This window comes from Marmota flaviventris, chromosome 7 (genome assembly GCF_047511675.1).
Source record: "Marmota flaviventris isolate mMarFla1 chromosome 7, mMarFla1.hap1, whole genome shotgun sequence".
NCBI classification, from domain to species: domain Eukaryota; kingdom Metazoa; phylum Chordata; class Mammalia; order Rodentia; family Sciuridae; genus Marmota; species Marmota flaviventris.
The window spans coordinates 5,709,513-5,731,581 of record NC_092504.1 but is presented as its reverse complement, the minus strand read 5'-3'; the positions used below and the strand labels follow the sequence as shown (position 1 = coordinate 5,731,581).

Sequence of the window (22,069 nt, the reverse complement as noted above, 5' to 3'; positions counted from 1 at the left end):
TTTGCTGGCCTGACCAGCATCCCAAGGAACAGCTGTCTTGTCACACACAGGAAAGTCGATTTCTAGAGATGGCACTAGCATGCCCTCGTCCCTGTGTGCATGAGAAAGCAGGGTCTTTAGAGATGAAGTGTGTCTGGACATTGTTCTCATTGTTCCCTTAACTTGGCTAGTTTGGGGGAACAGGAGGGGCATTCAGAGAGGTGGTGTTTCACTGCCCCCTTTTCTTTGGGGATGATATTCTGTGGTGCCAGGTCTTCCTTTTTGCCTGCCCACTGACCACCTCCCTCACCTGTGTTCCCTTTGCCTTTGACCTTAGCGCTTATCCTGGGGACTCCTAGGGGACAGGCAGATGGAGAAACTGGGCATGAGCAGAGGCCAGTGACTAGAGGAGACTCTGGAGCTCCCCCTAGAGGTTGGGGTGCAGAACTGAGAACCACCAGGCGCACACCTGGTGGGCGGCTCCACCTGAGGGAGGGTTCGAGGTGGCCCTTGGGTTGGGCACTGACTGTCCCTTACTTAGTAAGGCTCACAGCTACTTTCCCTGAACCAGGAGTCCGGGAGGCAAAGGCCCCTGCCCTCCTTCCACAGGAGAGTAGGGCTTCTGGAATCCTTCAGGGACTTCCCGCTGTGTTTCCTGGGCTCCAGGACCCAGCAGAGGTGGCCGGACGGCTCCAGGGGAAAAGTGTGCTTCAGGCTTTGGAGATTTAAGGTGCCTGACCAACTCTTCTTGTTCTGTAGTGGAATTCTGGGGCAAGGGCATTCAATTAGATGGTCTCCAAAGCCCAGCTCGGCTCTAGCAGGTAAAATAATAGGTCTCTGGCAATTCTCTTCCTCTTTATTCCCTCTCTGTCTTCTAAATTGACATTTTTTTTTTTTTGTAAACTGAGTTTCTTGGAATAGAGACACCTGCACTCCATAATGAGTAGATCCAGTGTCCTGCTGCTAAAATCGCTTTACCAGCAGTGCACGCAATTACTTTACTGTATAAATACCAACTGGCTTTCTGGGTCAACGTGTCCTCAGGCCAGTGAGTGAGAACTAAGCATCAATAGAACCCTTCTCCAGCAGACAGAATATTGATCTGAGGATTTCCCAGTATTCTTGTCAGAGGACCTGGTTCCCTACACCCACTCAGACAGACGCGGGCCAAACCTCAGCCTAAAGTCTTGGCTGTCTCCGTCGCAGGCCTCTGTGCTTCTGAAAGCGCTGACACGTTGGCCTGGAGGTGTGCTGTGGTCCTGCTCGTCATGGTTGGGATCCGTCTGGTTCCCTCTAGAAGTGGAGGGAATTGCAGGGTGACAGAGAGGGCAGCTCCCTCGGAGGTCGATGGGACAGCAGGATTGAGGAGTGCCTGGAGCAGGCCAGAAGGAAACAGGGACGACGTGGCAACCACAAGAGGCTTCTCATTTGTTTCGGGGGGTTCTCTCCCTGGGTGCTTGGATTTGCAGCTGGGGGTCGGGGCGCTACAGGTACAGCAGGAAGAGGGAATCATCTGAGCACTGGGAAGCTCTTTCCATCTCTGAACCTCAGTCCTCAAAATGGAGTTGGAGGTGGGACTACGTGGTCTCCAGTGTCCTCTTGCTCTCAGAAGCTGGGTTCCCAGGGTGGGCTGGCACAGGGTGGGTGATGGTTTATTGAGAAGGAAAAGGTGAGAAGTGACCCTGAGCAGCCCGGAAGCCCAGCTCCCAGCCCTTGGCCCATGTCCATGTGGTGGTCCCGAGCTCTACCCTTTCACCCCACTGGACTTAGAAGCACCCCCTGCCCCTGCACTCACAGGAGCCCCCAGGTTCCTCGCAGCCCTCCGTCCACACCAGATGGCTCTGCTGCCTGTCTGTCGTGCACCAGCAACGTCACCACCCCACTACCCACCCCAGCAGTCCCAGCAGGATGGGCCCGTCAGCGCACAGCACAGGAGGGAGGGAGAGTCAGACCCTCCGTCAGAACTCGCTGGAGGAGGGTGGGAGTCTCACTTGCTTTTGTGGCTGCAGAACAAAGATGCACAGCCTAGGGCTTAGGCAACAGGCCTTCCTCACCTCACAGCTTTGGAGGCTGGACGTCCAAGGCCAAGGTGCTGGCAGGGCCGGCTCCTCCTGCAGGCCGTGAGGGCAGGGTGTGTTCTGGGCCTTTCTCCTGGGCTTGTGGACGGCTGTCTCCTCCCTCTTCTTTTCCCTGTGTGCCCCTCTCTTAGTGCCCAGTTTCCCCTCTTATAAGGGCACGAGTGGTATTGGGTCCACTCTAATGCCCCCATGTCAACTTGATCTTCACACAAAGTTGTACTCTGAGGTCTTGGAGGCTCGAACTTCAAACCCTGAGATTTCTTTGGGGGGGGGGGGGGGTAACAATTCCACCTAGAACAGCAGTGCTTGTGGCCATGCCTCAGTGGGTCACCTGCCTGGGCTTTAAGCTCAGTGCCCAGCTCTGGGAAGTGGAGCCCCTGATTTGTGTTCTGTAAAATGGCCACACTTATGGTCACTTACTCATGAGGATATGAAGTGTTGGTCACATGGACAGTAGCCTCAGTTGAGGTGGCTTTTGCTCCTTCTGATGTGGTCATCATTGCTGGTGAAGGACACCCCGTCCTGCAAGTGCAGCAGCAGGCGGCCCCTGCACATGGGAACAGGCCACTGGAAGCAAAGACATATTTGAAGAAGGTTAGTGTTCACCAGCCGTCAAGAGAGCTCACGGGTTTGGGTTTGCTCTGCGTGTTATGGAACAGAATGGACAGCTCCCGGTCAACCACCTGCCCTGTGGAATTGAAGCCCTGGCGGCCGGAGCAGGTGACTGTGTGCCCTCAGATCCCAGGTGCTGCCTGGCTCATGGCCAGTGGCCCCTCACCTCCTGCGGATGGCCTGATGCAGCACCCTCGCCCTCTTGCTCCAGGACCCTGCTCAATGGCAGACATGACTCAGGGCTCCAAGAACAGGGAAGACCATAATAGACACCCCCCACTTCAAGGCGCCCTCAGCTTCCTGGAGGAGATAGCAGTCATTTTACCACCAATAGGAATGCAGCAATTCCACCCTAGACATCCAGGTCCACGTGGATTAATTAGAACTCACTCCGCAAAACGTCTCCAGGACCAGCTTGGTCCTGCACCAGCCTTTGCTTCTCTAGCCCTGAGTCACTCACAGTGCAGACCTGGAACCAGGTGGACCACAAAGCCACGGGGAGGGCAAAGGGGCTCTGCGAGAGCCATCCTTCAAGACAGGAAGGGGACTCATGCTCCGGCAGCTGCGTCTCCATGGTCTTGGCCGAGAAAGGCTTCCCAAGCTAAGCTAGACGCTGCTGGTGGCCCAGCTTGGAAAGCAGGTGGCATCGTGGTACACCTCGCACAGACAGCAGAGCTTGTACATCCTCACACGGGAGAGGATGGCAGGTCACTGTCAGGTGGAAGAAGTCCGGCCTCCTCCACCCCTAAGCCAACCAGACCCAAAGAATAACCGTTTCCCACTCAACCAGGACATAAAGCTGGTGACTGAGGTCCACCAATGGGTGGGACCTGTGACTGGAGGTGTCCCTGGGTGCCAGATGGGTGGTAGGAGTCCACACAGGAGCCCGTGACTAGAGCAGGCACTATGGCCAGGCTGCCAGGTGTGAGTTCTGCACCTCACACTTATGGGCTAGGTGACCTCAGAGAGTCACTAACCTACTGTAGCCACAACAGTGCCACCCACCTGCTGGGTTCCAACACTGCCCCCTGGGCCTGTTTGTGGTCAGCACATGTCCAGGCCACCTGCCCCACCATGAAAGATGAACACCCACCATTTCCTGAAAGAGAGAATAAGCCATCTTCTAACTACGCAATCTGAGCCCACGGGTGCTGCCTTCCAGGGCTCTCGTCTGACCTGGCTGTTGTCCTTTGGTTTCAGAGGCCATATGAGATCCACTCGGCCACACCCATTGATGAGATCCTCAGCATGTTCAAGGTGGAGCGTGTCCACTACTCCTCCACGTGGTGCAAGGGCATGGTGGCCCTGCTCAAGAAGGTAAGGGAGGGCAGCCCTACCTGCGGTCATCTAGGGCAGACACAGGTGTGCCCGCAAGTGGAGGAGTGCAGACACCATGGCAGGACCACAGAGTCGACACTCAGCTGGGCTCTGATACCCAGGCACGAGCCACACCATGAGGACACCAGATTACAAAGCCACAGACGGTAGAGCCCATGATAGAAAGCCACAGGCTCCTTTCACTCCTCTACAAACTCCTGATAAATACAAATGCTTGATGCATCTGGCTCTTAGCCCACGGAGCTGTTAGCAACTGGGCATCTCCTGACTTGGGGCAGGGACTGCTGCTGTAGAGGAAGAGGCTGTCCACTGGTGCAAGGCCTGGCCCAGCACCACCTACCATCTGGGGGCTTGTGAGAAATGCACACCTTCTGGCTCTACCCCAGAGCTCCCGCGGGGTCCTAGCTGACTGTCTTGACCCACTCCCCATGGCTCTGAGGCCGGCTCCAGCTTGGCACAGTCAGGAGACCTGGGTTCCCTCCCTGTGAGAATAAGCCATCTTCTAACTACGCAACCTGAGCCCACGGGAGCTGCCGTCCAGGGCTCTCACTCTGTCGACTCCATGGTCCTGCCATGGCATCTCAAGTCCTGTGCGTGGTCGGCACAGCCACGAGAAGCACAGCAGTGTGGGCTGAGGGCCTGGGTTGAGGGCCACGGCTCCCGTTTCATCCCTACGACCCCTGTGGTCAGGGCTGGCTGCTGTCCCCCTACCAGAGGGAGGAAAGGCGAGGGAGGCTCAGGAGAGCACAACTGTTCAGTGGACGCCATGGGGCTGCTAAAGGCAGAGGGAGGGAGGTCTAGAGCCCGAGTCCTCCTCGCTCCTGCCTCAGTCCTGGGGCAGCCGTCTGGCCTGTGAATTTCCAATCAGTTAATGGTATCTTAAAGGCAACTCACCACCTGATCCCAGTGCCAGTGGTTCCCAACCCTCACTGATCACCAGAAGCATCCAGAAGTCCCCCGCACGCCAGAACCCGCCCTCCCTACCCACCCACCGAAGCAGAATCTCTGGCCCCGGGTGTGTCCACTGGCATGTTCTAGAATAGCTGCTCTAGACGGTGGACTCCGGAGAGCACTGAGATGGAGCCTGCTTAAACCTCTACCCATCCTCTGGGGACAGCCCCTAAACAGAGCCACTGTGACCAGCAGATACAACCCCCGCCAGGTGGCTTCAGGTGGTGTGGCAGCAGCCTACCCAGCAGCCATAGCTGGGACACTTCTGCAATGACAGGTGACAAATGGCAGTGAACTGGTGGTGTGGGGAGGGGTCCGACTTCTGGCTCCCACCTGCAGACAGTTCCCCAGACACATACCAGGTCCTGGCCAACCATGGGGTCTCACCCTGACCTTCGGCTGGCATGGAGGGACTGACGTGGAGGGTCTGCCACGTTCTCCTGCTTTGACGAGAAAACAGGTGCAGAGCATCAGCACCTCACTGAGGCCACCTGGCCCTTCAGTGGCATCCCAGGGATAGGGCCCTGCTCTTTTACCTCTAGCCCTGTGCCCTGTGTACCTGTGACCCAGAGCACTTGGAAAGCCCCACCTGGAGCTGAGGGGGAGCCTCTGAGCGTGTCGAGCTGCCTCTCCCTTACTAGCAGAAAGTCCATCTGAAGAGAAGCTAGAAACAGTCCCCCTAGCTGTACACAGGGCCACCCCCCTGGGTCACCTCGTAGGTATCCAGGGAGAAATGCACCTTCCTTTACCAGGTTGAAGTCCTAGGTCAAGGCTGGTGCCCTCCTTGTCTCTGACGGCAAGTCTGTAGGCGTCCGGGAGAGGAGGCCTGTGGGCACTTAGTCCCAGAAAGGAGTGTGGAGGCTGGGAATCTGGGCCTGCCCCATAGCCCCCGGCCCACAGCCCCCAGCCCACGGCCTGCAGAAGCTGCCTGGCCTGGCTGTCCTCCCTGGCTATGGGAGGGGCGTGTAGCTGGTGCTGCCACTGCAGTCCAGACAGGGCAGGACACTGATGGGCATGACAAGCCGGAGACCTCGTGCTTGATGGTCCCCAGGTGACACCCCCACCCTCTGAGTCCTTGCTCGCCTCTATGGACACACAGTTCAAGGAAGCACATTTGCCCCCTGACCACAGCTCCTGACCAAGGACCCCGAGAGCCGCCTGTCCAGCCTCAGTGACGTTCAGAGCGCACCCTACCTGGCTGACATGAACTGGGACGCAGTGTTCGAGAAGGCGCTGACACCCGGCTTTGTACCCAACGTGAGTGGGGGTCCCGTTGACGTCACACTTCCCCTCAGAGGTCCCCACTGTGGCACTAAGCATGACCCCTGCAGCTGGCCAGTGAGCCCTCTGCTGGCCACGGCCACTGGAGCACCAATGGGCTCACGTTTTGCTGGGATTCAGGGTGGACTTGAGCCTGGAGTTCAAGGTCTGCTGAGCCTCTTTCCTCACATACCACAGGGGTGCAGGCAGGCACTGGGGGAGCGGCCGGGCTGCTGTCCTTCCTGCGTGGACTGTCTAGTACAGGACGAGAGACGGGCCTGCCCGCCAGTGAGCCTGCAAAACCCGCCAAGGCCAGGAGGGGAGAGGTGCAGGGGAGGCCAGGAGGCGGGGACGCTTGGCAGAGAGCTGAATGAAAGAGGAGCCAGGCACGCGAAGGTCCTGAGACTCCCGGGCAGAGGGGCCACCAGGATGACGCACCTGGAGGTGGCAGAAAGCCCAGGTTTCAAAGAGCAGTTGAAAGATTTTATAGCTGCAGCAGAATAAAACCACAGGGAAAGTGACCGGAAGTGAACTGAGGGGACGTCAGCCGTGCCGGGGGTGCCAGCCGTGCCGGGGATGTTTGCCCCTAATGTCTCCCATTCGATCCCTAGCACTGCAAAATAGCAAGACGACGACGATGATGATAGGGTAATGACAATGCGTAATGTTTCTCCAAATCAGTTTCCCCGAGTCCAGGGCTTCCAGTTCCCTTCACACAAACGTGTTGCGACGTAGGCTCAGGTTTCAGAAGTCGGCTCCTCCATGGCCTGCCCAGCGTTCCAGAGGAAGCCTCTAGGACAAAGCCCGCCTGGGCCTCTGCCTTCTCACAACAAGCAGGTGTCCCGTCCCTGCCTTGCACAACTGCTTGTCCTTAAGCAGGCCAGCCCTTCCCCAGGCCCCAGGGCAGCCTGAGGGCTCCCTGGCTCCCCGCCCCTCGGCTGGGCCAGGACAGGCTAACACGGAGTGGTTTGCAGGTCCTGCCCCACTGATCTTCCTGGGAAAGTTCAGGTGTTGCTTGGCTCACTCTGTGTCTGCGTCTGTGTGAACGTGTCTGAGTGTGTGTGTGTGTGAGTGTGTCTGCATGTGATGTGACAACGTCTGTGCTTCCAGAGGCGATGGCCCACTGGTCAGTGAGAACAGCTTCCATTTTCCACCACGTCCCACTGGCCAGTCAGAACCAGGTACCAAGTGCTGTTGTCACCTGCTCTGAATCCCCAGCACCTGCACTAGCCTGTCCTGTGCTGGACACCAGGTGGGCACCTCAGTACGGCACAGTCAGGCTCAGCCTGGGCCAACTCTGTGGGGCTGCCCTGGGGGACGCTCAGCAGCTTCCCTGCTTCTACCTACCAGATGACAGGGGCAGCCGCTGCTGTGACGGCCAAGTGTCTCCAGCACCACCAAGTACCCCTGGGGACAAAACTGGCCCTGTTGACATCGGGGCTCCTGGCACACTGGCTACACAGGTTCGTCTGGCTTTGCCATCTCTGTGACCGAGTGCTCTGCAGCCTTCTCCTCTCTGTCACGGGGACCCCTCCTGGAGCCTGGGCCAGTAAAGCCACAAGGCTGCTGCAGGGTCACATGGGGTTGGCAGAGCAAGCCCTCAGGAAAGACCCGCGGCGCTGTTGCTGGGTGACCCCGAGACCCCTGGAGGCCACCTCAGCTCCCTCGCTGGCTTCCTTCAGGGATGTGTCCTGGGAACTCCACAGAAACTCGCTGGCACCTCCCAGGGCCTCTGACCTGCCACTCAGCCACGTTGCTGAAGCCCGAGTGCCAAGGCAGCCCTGCATGGCCAGCCCTGTCGACCAGCTAATTGTTCCCCTGGCCACGTCCAAAACCCTGGGGATGTGTACTGGGAAGCCCTGAGGGTGCTTGGGGACAATGTGTGGCATTGCCACATCTGGCAGATAAGCCTGTTGTGGGAAGGGACCTGCCTCTGCCACCCTCACCTGCCACTGCTCTAGTTCCTCCCGACACATTCTCACATATATTCACACACACACTCACACCCACGCACACTCACACTCTAACACACTTACTCTCATGCACAGGAACACACACGCTCATACACACCCACTCATACACACGCTCACACATACTCACATGCACTCATGCTCACACACTCTTGCACGCTCACCCACACACTTCATGCAGTCACATACACATGAATTCACACCCATGCATACTCACACACACTTGGACACACTTGCATGCAGTCACACACATTCTCTTACACAGTCACTCACACCCATACACACTCACATACACACAGTCACACACACTGAACAGGTGCCCGGGGCCATGCTGTTGCAGTGTGCCCAGGGTCCCCTGAGAGCGCAGTGGTGGCTGGCCTCTGTCTGAGAGACGCAGAGCAACAGGTGCACCAGAAGGCCCTAGAAGGCCTTGTGTGTGCTTGCCTTGAGGGTGAACGAGTGGGTGATGCAGCGACTGAGATGCCCTCTGTGCTAGGCCTTGTTCTGAGCTTTGCCTGTGTTCAGGAAGCTTCACGCCACTGGGCAGTGCATCCCAGGGGTGATCTGGGTGAGGGTAAGTCACCTGTCCAGGGTGGCCCTGGGCTGCACAGGTGTGGATGTGTGAACAGACGGACGGCAGACAAACAGGCCAGGAGAGAGCAGGCCCGAGTGAAGCTGTTCCCTGGGAGAGGGCACGTGCAGGAGGATGGGTGCGTGCAATCAGGGACAGGGGCTCAGCATGTGCCAGAAGTTGGTGATGATGGAGGGAGCCCCAGGCCCCGAGCGGAGGGGAGCCCCCAGCACTGGGGGATCCGCAGGGTCTCACTGCAGGTCCCATGGAAAGGTAGCCCGGCTCCGGGGACTGAGAAGGAAGCTGATGATAACAAGGACGGTCGCGTGCAGGGCCCAAGAGCTTGTCTGGGCCTCTCAGGCAGATGCATAAGGCCCGCATCGCCTCCCTCATTCTTCAGCCCAGAAGGGGTCAGTGACCTTCAGAGAGGGGGCAGGGCCAGCACTTGCCCCAGTTCTGTCTGCAAAGGCCCTTCCGCCTCCTGCTTTCAGGCCACCACCCGGGCCCTGAGGGCACCAGGCCAGTGAGGCAGCCTGATGGCAGGTGGGCGACCGGCTAGTGAGCTGGGGTCCAGGGAGGCGCAGGGGGCCTGAGAAGCAGCAGGAGGGCGGTTATTGATGGTCAGGCAGCTGCTCTGCTGGAAGCTTGGCAAGCGCCATCTCAGTGAGCCCTGGGCAGCCTCTGAGCCTCCGCAGTTCACACGGGTAGAGGTAGAGGCCGAGGGTTAGGGGTCTTCCCAGTCACCCAGCGAGGCCAGGCGGGCGGACCCTGGGGCTGTGCTGGCCTTGCTCCTCTTGGCTCGGTCACAGCAGCCTGGGTCCTAACGTCCAGGAACACCCAAGCAGGGAGGACTGGCTCCACGCCTGGCCCACCTCAAGTCCTTCCTGGAGGCGACTGCCCAGCACCCAAGGGAGGGCTGGCTGTCCAACTGCAGGCGAGGGGCGGAGTCCCCGGGCAGGCGTGAAACCCGTTCAAAGTCAAAAAGCAGCAGCTCTGGGGGTCTTCCCTACGTGACTCTGGGGCTGCAGATGTCATAGCCGCTGACCACATTGCTAGGGGGACTGGCATCCTGGGCCAGTCACCCAGGATGGGTCTTAGGACAGAGAATGACTTCTAGGGAAATGGGTCTGAGGCCTGCAAGTCAGGGCTCGAGGGCTCCAGTGTGGGGGACAGGCAACCAGGACAGGGAGCGGGGCAGATGTCAATCATGGATGGCATTTTAAATAAAATAATTAAAACTATCATAATGATTATAAAATGGTTTATAATACTTATATAATTAATGTATTTCTAGAAAAAGATAAAAATGACATGAGAATGTGTATGTGATGAATTAATCAGTGGAGAAGATCAGATTGGAAAACTGAGCTCACTCTCATGAAAACCATGCACAGGGGTGAATCAGGAAGGCTAATGGGACAGCGAGGGGCTGAAGAGTCCCCTTCATCCTGGGAAGAGGGTGTCTGACATGGCTCCTGAGAGAACAGGGGTAGGGGAGCGCCCGTCACAGCGCAGCCTGGTGACCTGTTTTCTTCCCGCTTCAGAAAGGGAGGTTGAACTGTGACCCCACGTTTGAACTTGAAGAGATGATTCTAGAATCCAAGCCCCTTCACAAAAAGAAGAAGAGGTTGGCAAAGCACAGGTCCAAAGACGGCACCAAGGACAGCTGCCCCCTGGTGAGTGCTTCAGGAGTGTCCCCAGGGCTGGGGGAGAGTGCCCAGCGAGGGGCAGGGGCGGGCCTCCTGCCCTTCCAAGCTTAAGCAGCTGGGTATCCTGTGTCCCTGCCCTGCAGCCGCGGGGACCCCTCCTCCATCCTCACCTCCCCTTCTTTCTGTGTCCCTGTGTCTCCACATGGCTCTCACAGAAGGACACCAGTCACTGGTTTTAGGACCCACCCTAACCCACTCTCAGTCACCAACTGGATCACACCAGCAAGATCCCGTTTCAGAGAGGCCGCGTGCACACGTACCAGGGCTCAGGACTGGAGCCTATTTGGTGGGATGCATTTTGACCCGCAACAGCCCCTTCCCCTATAAGGAATCTGGTTTGGTTTTAAAGCATTGATATCAAGATGAATATGATCTGTGATGCCAAGTTTCCTTGTTTCCCTCTGATTTTAAAAGAAAATAAACACCTTCGTCCCCTGTGAAGTCTCGGGGCCCTGAGCAGCTGTGTGTGTTGCAGAGACAGAGCCCCCTGCCCTGCGAGCGCGAGGAGCACAAGAGGGGAGCGAGCTTCCCACGCCACCTGCATCAGTGTGTGGCTTTGGGGGCCTCGGGGACAGTGTCAGCGAGCATTTGTGGTGTGGGGGGTCCTGGCATCTGCTCCTGGGGGAGCCCTAGGATTCTCCTGGCCCCAGCCCCTGGCACCGCGGTCTTGTACTTCTTCTCCCCATGCTCCTCTCATGTAGGCCCAGGGAACACCCACAGGCTTGGGATCCATCGTCCTGTAACGTGGCGTTTGGGGGGATGTGAAGCTGAAAACTGAGAAAAACCCTTGTCTGCCATCCCCCCTCAGAAGCAGCCGCCCACGCAGTCCGCACCTCCCCAGGCGCTGGGCTGGGCCCCGCATGGCCAGACCTGAAGCTCCTGTTCCTTCCTTTGTGTCCCTTGCCGCCTGTCCCTGGACAGTGCTCCATGCTCAGTCACCTCTCTGTGCTCTCTGACAGAATGGACACCTGCAGCAGTGCTTGGAGACAGTGCGGAAGGAGTTCATCATATTCAACAGAGAGAAGTAAGTCCACACTGAGCCCGGCAGAGCCTTTCAGCTCGGCCACACCCTCCTGGGAGAACCATGGTCAGTGAAGGCTGCTCTGAGGCCCCGGGCATGTCCCCCAGGAGCTGGTCAGCCAAGGAGGTGGAGGACACAGACTTGGGCCCAGCTGGTGTTAAGATCTGGGGGCTCAAGTGCCAGAGGCCGGTTTGTCAGAGCAGAGGCATGGGAGGGACACCCCAGGGGACCCAACTGACCCAGGCCCAGGGCTGACAGAGAGAGCTCAGTGGTGCCCCCTCCCCTCCAGGAGGGTCCATCCATTTTCAACAGATGACAGCAGCACAGGGGTCATTGACAGGAAAGGCAGCCCTGGGCTGTGGCTTCCACACAGGTGCCGGCCCAGCCTGGGGATCAGGGAAGCTTCTGGGGGGACTGTGCCCACCTGAGTCTGAGCAAGGCAGAGGGGAAAGACATCCAGGTGAGACACGGGGACAAGCCACAGAGAAGGGAGGCTGCAGGGCAGGTGGGGACCTGCCGATGGGCAGGCGCTTGAGTTCCCAAAGGGGGCAGGGAGGTGAAGGACAGGGCAGGGCAGGGCCTGCTCCCAGTGAGGGCTGCAGAAGGGGAGTGACAGCATGCGTAGTGACGGGCCACTGCAGATCCTGGGCAGTCCAGGCTGCTGCAGGCTCCCAGCCCTTCCCCAGCCCTAGACAACCGGGCGCAGGAGCTTCAGCTCAGAAACCGTCTGTGACCGCGGGCTCAGGCAGCCTCCTGGGTCAGGCACCTGCTCTGAATGGCCCAGCTGCACCTAGAGTGCCCGGCTGGCAATGGGAGCCCGCGAAGGCTGAGCAGAGCAGAGCCCGAGCCGGCAGCAACAGCATTTGGCGTTTTGCTGTGTCCCAGAAGATGCTTCAATTTGGATTCCACAGTGTGTCCCTCTGAAAGCAAATGGGAACGGGCTCCTCCCCTGGGGTCATTTAGGGGTTGAGTCTGGCTGCTTTTAGCTTCACCCAATTCAATGCTCCCCCCCCCCCGCCACGTGGAGAGGGAAATCGATTAGGAAAACGTGGACTTGCCCCGTGTGCCGAGCGGCCCTTGGAGACTTGCGGTCATGGCTCTGCAGTGAGGCTGGCACCGACTGCAGGCGCTGGCAAAGTCAAGGAAGAGAGTAGGAGTCATTTTCCAAACAGAGGGGCGTCGGGAACGGCGTTGGCACACACAGGCAGCATGGACGAGGTGGCCAGAGGGCACCAGTGAGTCCGGACTGCCGTCCTGCTCCTGTGTCCGCCTCACTGCGTACCTGGCTGCTCCCGGGGCGGCTGCCAGGGCAGGGGTGCCTCTGCTCACCTGCGGTATGAAGATACTCAGGTGGGAGGGCCTGGCCTTGTCCCCTCAAGACACAGCCCAAGCATCTCGACCCCCCTCCCTGGCAGATCCCATCCTGCCTCGTCACATGGGAGACACATCCCCTCCCCACAGCACGCCCTGCCCCAGTTTCTCCACTGTAAAAAAGTCGATCATGATGCACAAGCTGCCTGAAACCAAGGAAAACGTGGGACTGTGTGTCCTCCTCTTCTCTCTCAATCCCTTGTTTGAGCACCTGCTGTGTTGGCACTTAAGTATCCAAACAATTAAACCAAGGCCCTTCTTCCCAACATCCTCCCTGTGCCGTGTGGGAGGAGATATCCGGGCATGCTGAGCCCGGAGCCTGGCTTGTGGACCAAGCCTGGGCCCTATAGGTCAATCTTCTTTCTTTCTCTGCAGACCTGGCCGTTGGCCTCTACAGACTGCCCCTGCCCACGTGCAGCAGGTGCAGGCCTCTTCTGTGGAGGGCACCATGGGCCCAGGAGCCCCTGTCAGAATCATCTGGGGTGACCTTATAGTTGTGCAGCTGGTATAGGTTGTATTGTGTACCCCAAAAGAGATGTGCTGAAGTCCTAAGCCCCAGCACCAGTGAATGTGACCTTATTTGGAAATAGGGTCATGGCAGATGTAATGAGTTAGGATGAAGCTGTTGTGGAGTAGGAAGGGCCCTGACTCCAACATGGCTGGTGTCCTAATAGGAGAAGAGACCCAGACCCGTGAGAAGGCCATGTGGGGAGGAAGGCGGGGACTGAGTGGTGGGTCTGCAGCCCAGAGGCCAGCAGCCACCAGCAGCCGGAGAAGCAGGACCAGGCTCTCCCTCACAGCCCTCCCTGCAGGAGCCAGCCCACTGCACCCTGGTGTGTGTCTCTGGCCTCCAGAGCTGTGGAAGAGCTTTCGATTGCTTTAAGCCCCTAGTTGGTGGTGTCCTGCCCCTAACACAGCACCCTGGTCCACACCTTCTGAACCAGAAGTGGACAGAGGAGGCCTGGACCTTCTTTTGAACATGCTCTGTTCATTCTGACACCTGAGAGCCTTGTCTGCAGGACAGCACTGTGCCCAACTGAGCAGCTTCTGTTTGGTGCTAAGTTGAGTCATAGGATCTCCTAACACTACAGACCCTCCCAGCCCTTGTCCCCTACCCCAGAGTATCCATGTGCAACGCCTGGCCCTCCCTCCCTGGCTGAAGGACACTAGTGGGCTTACTTTGTGTGACTTGCTGTCTCCTGCATGGTGCAGGTCTGCCTGCTTCCTCAGCTGGAAAAGGCCCTTGGCAAAGAGAAGGTCCCTGCAGCTTCCGCCACAGTGAAGAAGCCGCCATCTGCATAAACCCTGAGGGCCAGGGCACTGGGGAGACCATCACCACACCAGCCCCTGCAGGAGACGCATTCAGTCACTTGACAGACACACCATAATCCTGGACTGGTCCCTGAAGACGCAGAAGTGACCCAGGTCCTCAGGATGCCCACAGCCTATGGGCAGAGCAATACTAAGCCTTGCAGGCTGCCAGGGCACAGTCACCAGCGCCTGCTGCAGGGACACAGGAAGTGTCCTGGGCCTACCCTCTTTGGACCTTAGTTTCTACACAGAGAGCAAAATTAAAATCAGTTCTGCCCGGTGTCCTGCAAAAGCAGCTTATTATTGGCTACTGGTCTCAACCAGCAAAAGGCCATAAGCCAGGTGGAGCACCTGCTTCCAGGGACCGGCTAAGCTCCTTTATTTTGAGAAATGCACAGTGGGGCTTGTCCCCTTCTTTTTAGCCAAGGATCTGAGCAGGGATGACTTTTCCAAGAGGTTTGTTCAGCAGCATTTGATAGAGTTTCTCAGAATAAGAAGGCCCTGATGAAAAGGGGGTGTAGGTAGCCAAAGTTTCTGTCCTTCTTACTCGTAAGGAAACGGCAAATTTAAAATCACCTTAAAGTTGCCTCTGGAACCCGCAAGGATATTATTACACCTTAAAACTCTGCATTTAACACACTTAATTCTATTGATACTAACAGCAATCGACATCCTTATGTGATTTTATGGTTTTAGGTCGTGTCCTTTAATCCTGGGCTTCTCAATCTTGCTACTCCTGAAATCTGCCATCTCCTGTGGTCAGTTCTTGGCTGTGGATTGTACCGATCGTGGTAGGATGATTGAGGAGTGGGACTCCTCTTGGGCTTGGGAACCTGATGGACTGGGGCAGACCCTGGTCTTGCTTCTCAGGTTGCTGTGACCTGGTGAGGTCCCAAGCCTCTCTGAGCCTCAGGTTCCCCTTCTGTGCCAGCAAGATGGGCTGCTATCAATGGCTCCTAGACTCCACCAAGCCCTGTGCCATTTGCAAAGTGCGTTGACATTTCTTTGATCTCATCACCAGCCTCAACAGTGAGAAAGGGAGACCCAATTCCTTGTGTTTTGCAGATTGGCTTGTGAAGTGGGGAAAGCCCTTGGCACAAGCCTCTCAAACCCCGTCCATTGCCGGGACACAGCGAACATAAAAAGCCCAGGTTTCTGAATTCAAGGCTGGCACAAAGAGGCTCCTCCCAGTCTGGGGCTAAACAGGGCGGCCCAGACCTTGCTGTCTGGGTGAGGATGCAGAGGTAGCGCCACCTCAGTGAGCTAGCCTCGGGAGGCATCTGCAGCCCCTTCCTCCTTCCATCCTCCCCCAGGTCTATCCGTGGGTATTTAATTCCTGTTTCTCAGGGAGTGAAACTGATAAAAACACGATTCTGACTTGAATGGTGGCTGGGAACCTCAGATGAGCCCGGAGGATGTTCTCCCCACCAGGTGCAGGTGGGGAGGGAGGCTGGGCCCAAGACCTGCACCCACAGGAGGGGAAGTGGCCTGGGACAATCAGCTCAGAGACCTGCAACTGGCAGAAGGCCCTTCAGGTGGGTGTGAAGGCGGCCACAAGGCTGCTCAGTCCACAGGCTCTTCATGGTGCAGCGAAAACTTGAAATCAAGAAATTGCATGGGAAATGAGGGCCGTGTCAGGTTCGCTCAGGTTTCAATCAGAGGAAATCGCAGCCCAGTTTCAAGAGGTTGGCTGATCCTGACGTGTTCGTTGCAGCCAATAAAAGATGAAAAAGAAAATGAACAGGACACGGACAAAGCTCACCGTGATTCTTGAGTGTTGAAAGCTGCCGAATGCCGTGCCCTGGGCTTGAGATCAATTTCACTTGCTCCACAGTTAATCCTCCTTGCCGCCTGGATTTGCAAGTGTGTGCTGACATGGGGAGGGACCGGCCGGAGGTCGCTTTGGGTTCCACTCACCACACAACACCATCTCATCCTCAGTTCTGTTTCCTGCACACACTGTCCCTCCTGGAGCTCAGCGGCGGTGCTGCTCCGCCGGCTCCGCCACCTCCTCTCCTCTCTCCCGTGAGCACCTGCAGCATGGCAGGCATCAGGAGCAGGGCAGGGTCCCCGGAGAGGCTGGCTCAGCTGGTTAAATGCTCACCCCCCAGGAGCAGTACACACTGCAATTCACGCCCAGGCACAACCAGTCACATGGCCCCACCCAACCCCAGGGAAGCTGGGAAGTGTCACCCTGCCACGTGCCCAGTGGAACTATTGGCCACCGACCCGTCAGCCCCCAGTGCAGGCCCTTCCTGTGTCCTCCCCGTGTCGAGAGGACCCAGCAAGTACCACCCTTACCCCAGCAGACACACAGCAGCTCAGCCTCACCCCTGAGTCTAGAGGAGTCTGCTGGTGACAGTGGCCAGGAAGGATCATGGGGAGGGGTGCTTAGCCAGGAAGACAGGAACCGCAGGGTCCTGCATTCAAATCCAGGGCACCTCTATAACGCTCTGTGACCTACAACCAGTTATCATTTCTGGTCCCTTTCTCCCCCTTGGGTGGGCGCTGTTCCTCCTGATCCCGGGTGGGTAGATGCCAACAGAACCAGCCCTGGCTACTCAGAACCCATCTCCGCCACTCCTTCCTTTCTCCAGAGCGGATCTCATTAGCAAAGGGGCAGAGTGAGGGAGACTCCGACCAAACCCTGCTCTGCCACCTCACACCCCCACCCACAGTTCAGCTGGCTTCCTGCAAAGGCTTCTTCAAATACATATTGCTTCAGGCCACACAGGATAAAGCAGACAGAATCCTACAGCTTCTGGCCAAGGGCTCTTATTGAATTTATGAGATAAGTAAGAATTGCTACCAGGTGATCATCCCAGTAAATGAGGAGCCTCAAAGGGAAACAGCGAGTCGTGTGGAGTTTACTTGAGGAAGAGAAATCTCATCAGGGACTAGAAGGATGTGGTGCCCCTCAGAGCCCCTTAGGAAACACTAAGTGGAATTTACTTACAGAGGACCATTTCCATCACGGTGGATGTGGGGGCTCAGACGGCTGGCTACATGGCTTTGCCAGGAAGCAGAGAGGGAGAGAGACAGGGGGTGAGGGGTGGAGATAAGGGTCCAGGGACAAATAGAGCCACCCAGGACCCACTCCCCACAACTAAGTCCCCCTCCTACAGTTCCCCTACCTCCCGCAGTCCACTCAGCCATGAACCATCACAGGATTAATCCACTGAGGGAGTCAGAGCCTTCGTGATCCAATCACCTCCCAAAGCCCTTTCTCTGGACATTGTTGCCCTGGGGACCGAACCTTCAACACATGAGCCTCGGGGGTCACTCCAGGTCCAAACGATAGCAGGGCGTTGAGACCTACTGCCCAGGAGCCCTGTAGCAGGAACGACTGGACCCCTCGTCCTATGGGATCGTGAGCACGGCAGGAGAGTTTGCTAATGATTAAGGTACAGACTTACACTGCCACTCAGTAAGCACTGCGTCAAACACTGTTTTCATTTGTTGAAGACCAGGGGTACGTGTCCTGACTCCTTCAGCCACGAGGGCACATGAGCTCACACCGTCCAAAGTCCACCAGGGCTGCCAGCTTGGCAACCCGATTCCTGTCCCGCTAGGACGCCCTGCGTACTCAGGTTAATCACAGCCACCTCCTTTCCCTGGGGATGCTGAGACAGCCCCCTAGCCTGGGCACACTGCTGCCATGAGGGTGAGGTGCAGGCTGGCCGCCAATGCCTTTACCTACCCCCATCCCTCCAGCATACCTTGCTGGGCACTTGCCCCTGGCTGGTCACCATGCTGGGGCTGTGAGGCCTCAGATGGCACTCTGTGGCTCTGCCCAGTGGAAGAGGGACCTGAACCAGACAGCAGCCGATTCTAGGTGCTGGGTCCACACCCTGGTTCCCGGCTTGTGGGCCTTTTAATCAGCCTGTTCACTGCTGTGACCAAAAGACCTGATGACAACAGCACAGAGGGGCAGAGCTCAGCTGGGACTCACAGTCTCAGGAGTCTCCGTCCCTGCAGGGCCGGCTCCATGGCTCTGGGCCTCAGGTGAGGCAGAGCATCATGGCAGAAGAGGTGGTGGGGGAAGGCAGGTCAGGACTGGCCTCCAGGGAGCAGAGAGACTCCGCTCATGAGGGATGAAATGTATACCCCCAAGGCAGGTCCCTGGTGAGGCCCCCTCCAGCCACACGTACCTGCCCACATTTACACCCCGTTAATCCCCATCAGGAATCGATGCACTGATTAGGTCACGGCTCTCCTGACCCAGTCCTTCCACCTCCGAACCTTCTTGCATTATCTCACCATAACAGGACCCCTCTGGCTCCCCAAGATCCTGGGGGCTGGACTCCCCCCTCAGCCTGCTGCCCTGTTTCGTCCACCCTGGGTCCTGATCTCCTATCCACTCCTGCGTGTTCCATCGGTACCCACCACTCCTCAGGGGCTTCTGCCCTGACCCCCGTCCGGGATGAGGCCTACAGACCCAGCTGGGGGCGGGGGGTCATCGGTGCCATGTCAGGAGGAGGCCTCACTGACCCTCAGTTTCTCTTTGAGGAGACTCAGTTGTCCCCTGGGTACAGATGAGGAGAGAGGCTGGAGGAGAGGGCAAGCTCCTGGCCGGAGCCGGGACTCTGCTCTTCCCTCCAGCCCTCCACCCAACACCACAGGGTCAGGTGAGACCAGCCGGTGACGTGGGTCACGGGAGAGCATTGCAAAACACTTTCGCCTTTTAAACTGCAACATACAAAGAAGCCGGCCTCTCTCAAATGGGAGGTGGGGCCTCACCTGTGGCTGGTTGCCTAAGAACGATGTGGCGCTGAGCTGGACCCATCCTGGCGTGGTCAGAGCGTGGAGATTGGTTTGCTTGCCAATACTGATTCTCTTGTTCTCCTCTGTGGGGCTTCGCTTTTGCAAACTGCCTCGAGCCTGGATCATTACCAACTGCAACGTGTCCTCCTGCGGAGCCCCTCTGCTGAGCGGGGTCCTCCCCCAGAGCACTTCCCCCAGGCGTTTAGTGCTGGAGTTCAGAGGTGGAGGGCGCTCATACCCATCACTCAGGATTCTGGTCACAAAGATGAGGATTAATCTGATAAGTTCCCTGATAAATTAAATGTTCCTGTCATTGTGGAGATAACCAGCCAATTTGCATGAATGGAATTGAGCTACCACTGGTAGTGTGTGTAAAATCTCCCCACTTCCTCCAGAGTCAGATTCCTGGGCTGCAGGCGCGTCCTCTAAGTGAGCACTTGGTGCAGGGTGATGGATTTGGGCCTTTGTCTTGGTTCACAAATCCCCATTTGCAGCGTGAGCTTTTCTAATTCCTTCAGAGCGTGGAAAAGACCAGGGTGGGGCCAAGCTGTGCACTTCATAGCTTCTGGGGGCAGAGTGCAAGAGAAAGGGGCAGACCCACTCCCTCAGCCAGGTCTACCACCCAGTTACAGCCACGGCCCAGTAATCCACGGAGCCACGGATCCTTCAAAGGGTCAATCACTGATGAGGTCAGAGCCTTCCTGATCCAATCACCACCCAACACCCCATCCCTGAACACTGCTGCTCAGGGGACCAAGTGTTGAGTTGAATGAGCCTTTGGGGACGTTCCAGGTCCACAACAGGGGAGTATCTTTCTTGATTATGTCTCTTGCTCAGACAGGAGCCTGGGACTGAGCTGCAAGGACCTGACCCCCGTCATTGAGCTCCTGCACTTGGCCCACTCCCCCGGCTCTCAGTGACTCCGCTGCTCCTCCTGATGGCTCTGGCCCAGAGGATGGCTGAAGCCCCGAGCTCTCGGGAGGGCCTGGTCCTTACTTTCACTTTCCCAGCCTTGGCCTTCATGTCCCCTCACTCACCCACCAGGTCAATCACAAGCCCATCTAGTGCCTGAAGGCCACCTCAAGTGCTGTCTCCTGCAGAAGGTCTCTCCTGAGCCCCACGAGATTTCAGAGCCCACCTGACACTCACGGGCCCCCGTGTCACTGTCTCGACTCTGTCTTGTAATAACTACTGAAGCTCGTGTCTGGAGGGGGCCACGCTGGCCCCCCACACGAGCTGTGTAGGCATGCCCTGCTATACTCAAACACCCAAACACCAGGACTGGGCACTAAAAGACCGTCTCCATGGGGCTCGTTTGTCCTTCATGTGCAGAGAACTCTGCAGCATCACCTTGTGAGCCAGACCAGGAGGCCCTGCCTCACATCCCAGTCCTGTCCTCTGGGTCCTGCCCCCTGCTCCAGGATGATGGGCCTTAGCCATGGCCACTTGCCAGCCATCCTGCCTGAGGAGCTGCAGGAGCAGAGGAACAGACCCCCATCCCAGGCCTTGTGGGGACAGAGCAAGGGACAGGAGCCACAACTCATGGCCTCGTGAGACAGTGTTGCCCCTGGTGCTTCTGTGTCACCTAAAGGACGCACTCCAAGACCTACGCTGTCACAGACGCTCTGCTCAACACTGTCACACACGTTCACAGGCACAGCTATGGCCACCCAAGGCACGGGCTGTGCTGTGCTTGTCCTGAGGTCACTCACAGTGCCCTGCAAGTGACAAGCACACACAGACACTTGCTGCGTAAGCTGACATCAGTTTCATGAGGACAGCGGTAACTGACAGCCTGCTCTGGGCCGACTGGCAGAAGCCCGATAGTGTCCGGTCAGGCTGCTCTCAGCGGAACAACAAGGTAGAACTAGGAGCCATCTGTGTCATTCCCAGCCCTATTAAGACCCTTCACACACGCTCTCCGACCCCCAGCCTCCCGCCAAGTCCCCAGTAGAATCTCCACCTTCAGACGAGGACACTGAGGCTCAGACGAAGCTCAACAACTTGAGCCATGTGACCCAAGTAGCGGGTGTTGAGGGACATTCTAAAATCCCTCACTGCCCCCCGGGAAGGGCTCAACTCTGTCTCTGGCCTGCACCAATCACAGACAGTGGCAGCTGTGGTACAGGAGAGGATGAACCTGAACTTGAAGATCAAAAAGGGAGGGATGTTGAGATACGCGAACGATGGCCAGGTGGCCAGCTGCGAAGAAATGCAGGGTTCAGAATCCAGTCCCTGACATTACCCCGGGATGTTTTGTCTGTCCATGTTTGACTGTTTGATATTTACTTGTGGGATTGTTTGATTAGTGACCATCTCCCCCTTTAGACTACGCCCTGTGAAGACGGGGATCGTGGCTGTTTGGCTTGCCAGGGTACACCCGCTCCCAGGCATGACGGGGGCACCCTGAACCATGCTGGGGGGCTCACCCAGCACCTTGCTGGCTGTGAACTGGGTGAATTTCTATACAGTCTCTGTATTCTTCACGGGGAGCTGAGAGATGGGGATTATCATCTCCATTTCAGACAGAGAAGCCGAGGCTCTGTGCGTTCAGCAGGTCACAGGGCTTGTGGAGCACAGCATCCTGCCCCCCTCGCAGGAAGGCGGGCCCAAGGCCGTGCTTGCCCAGGTGCCTCCCCTGAACCTGCGGCTGCACCCCAGCTCCTCAACACTAATGCAGCTCCACGCTGTTCTTGTTTGCAGGCTCAGGCGGCAGCAGGGACCAGGCGGCCAGATGTTGGACACGGAAGGCCGAGCTGTGAGTCAGACCCAGAGCAAGCTCCAGGACGGGTGCAACAACAACATCCTGGCCCACGCCTGCTCCCGGGGCTGCAGCAGCTAAGCTTCCACCTGCAGGTGCCCAGTGGGCCACAGGCTCCTCCGCCCTGGCCACCCAGAGCCCCACTCTGTGCTAAGACAGTCCCCATCTCACCCTGAAAACATCAGATGCAGAAAGAGACCTGGACTTAGAGCTGGAAAGTCTGGGTTCTGGTCCCTGCGTCCCACTGATTCGCTGTGTGACCTTGGACAAGTCACATCTTCTGTGCCTCAGTTTTCTGAATCTGCCAAAGGGGTCAAACAGCTCTCTGCCCCACCTCCAGATACAAGGTCATTGTGAGAATCCAGTTGGATAA

The 22,069-nt window shown here is 57.5% G+C and overlaps 1 protein-coding gene across 2 annotated transcripts in view; it reads left to right on the top strand.

The window, feature by feature from the left end:
• Stk32b (serine/threonine kinase 32B) overlaps window positions 1–21,777 on the top strand; it is a 274,031-nt gene extending 252,254 nt beyond the window's left edge. For both annotated transcript variants that reach the window (XM_027938027.2, XM_027938020.3), the window contains 5 exons: window positions 3,870–3,986; window positions 6,090–6,215; window positions 10,304–10,435; window positions 11,428–11,492; window positions 21,639–21,777. In XM_027938027.2, the coding sequence (XP_027793828.1) occupies window positions 3,870–3,986; window positions 6,090–6,215; window positions 10,304–10,435; window positions 11,428–11,492; window positions 21,639–21,777 (579 nt within the window). The remainder of the gene's footprint in view (window positions 1–3,869; window positions 3,987–6,089; window positions 6,216–10,303; window positions 10,436–11,427; window positions 11,493–21,638) is intronic.
• The last annotated feature ends 292 nt before the right edge of the window (window positions 21,778–22,069 follow it).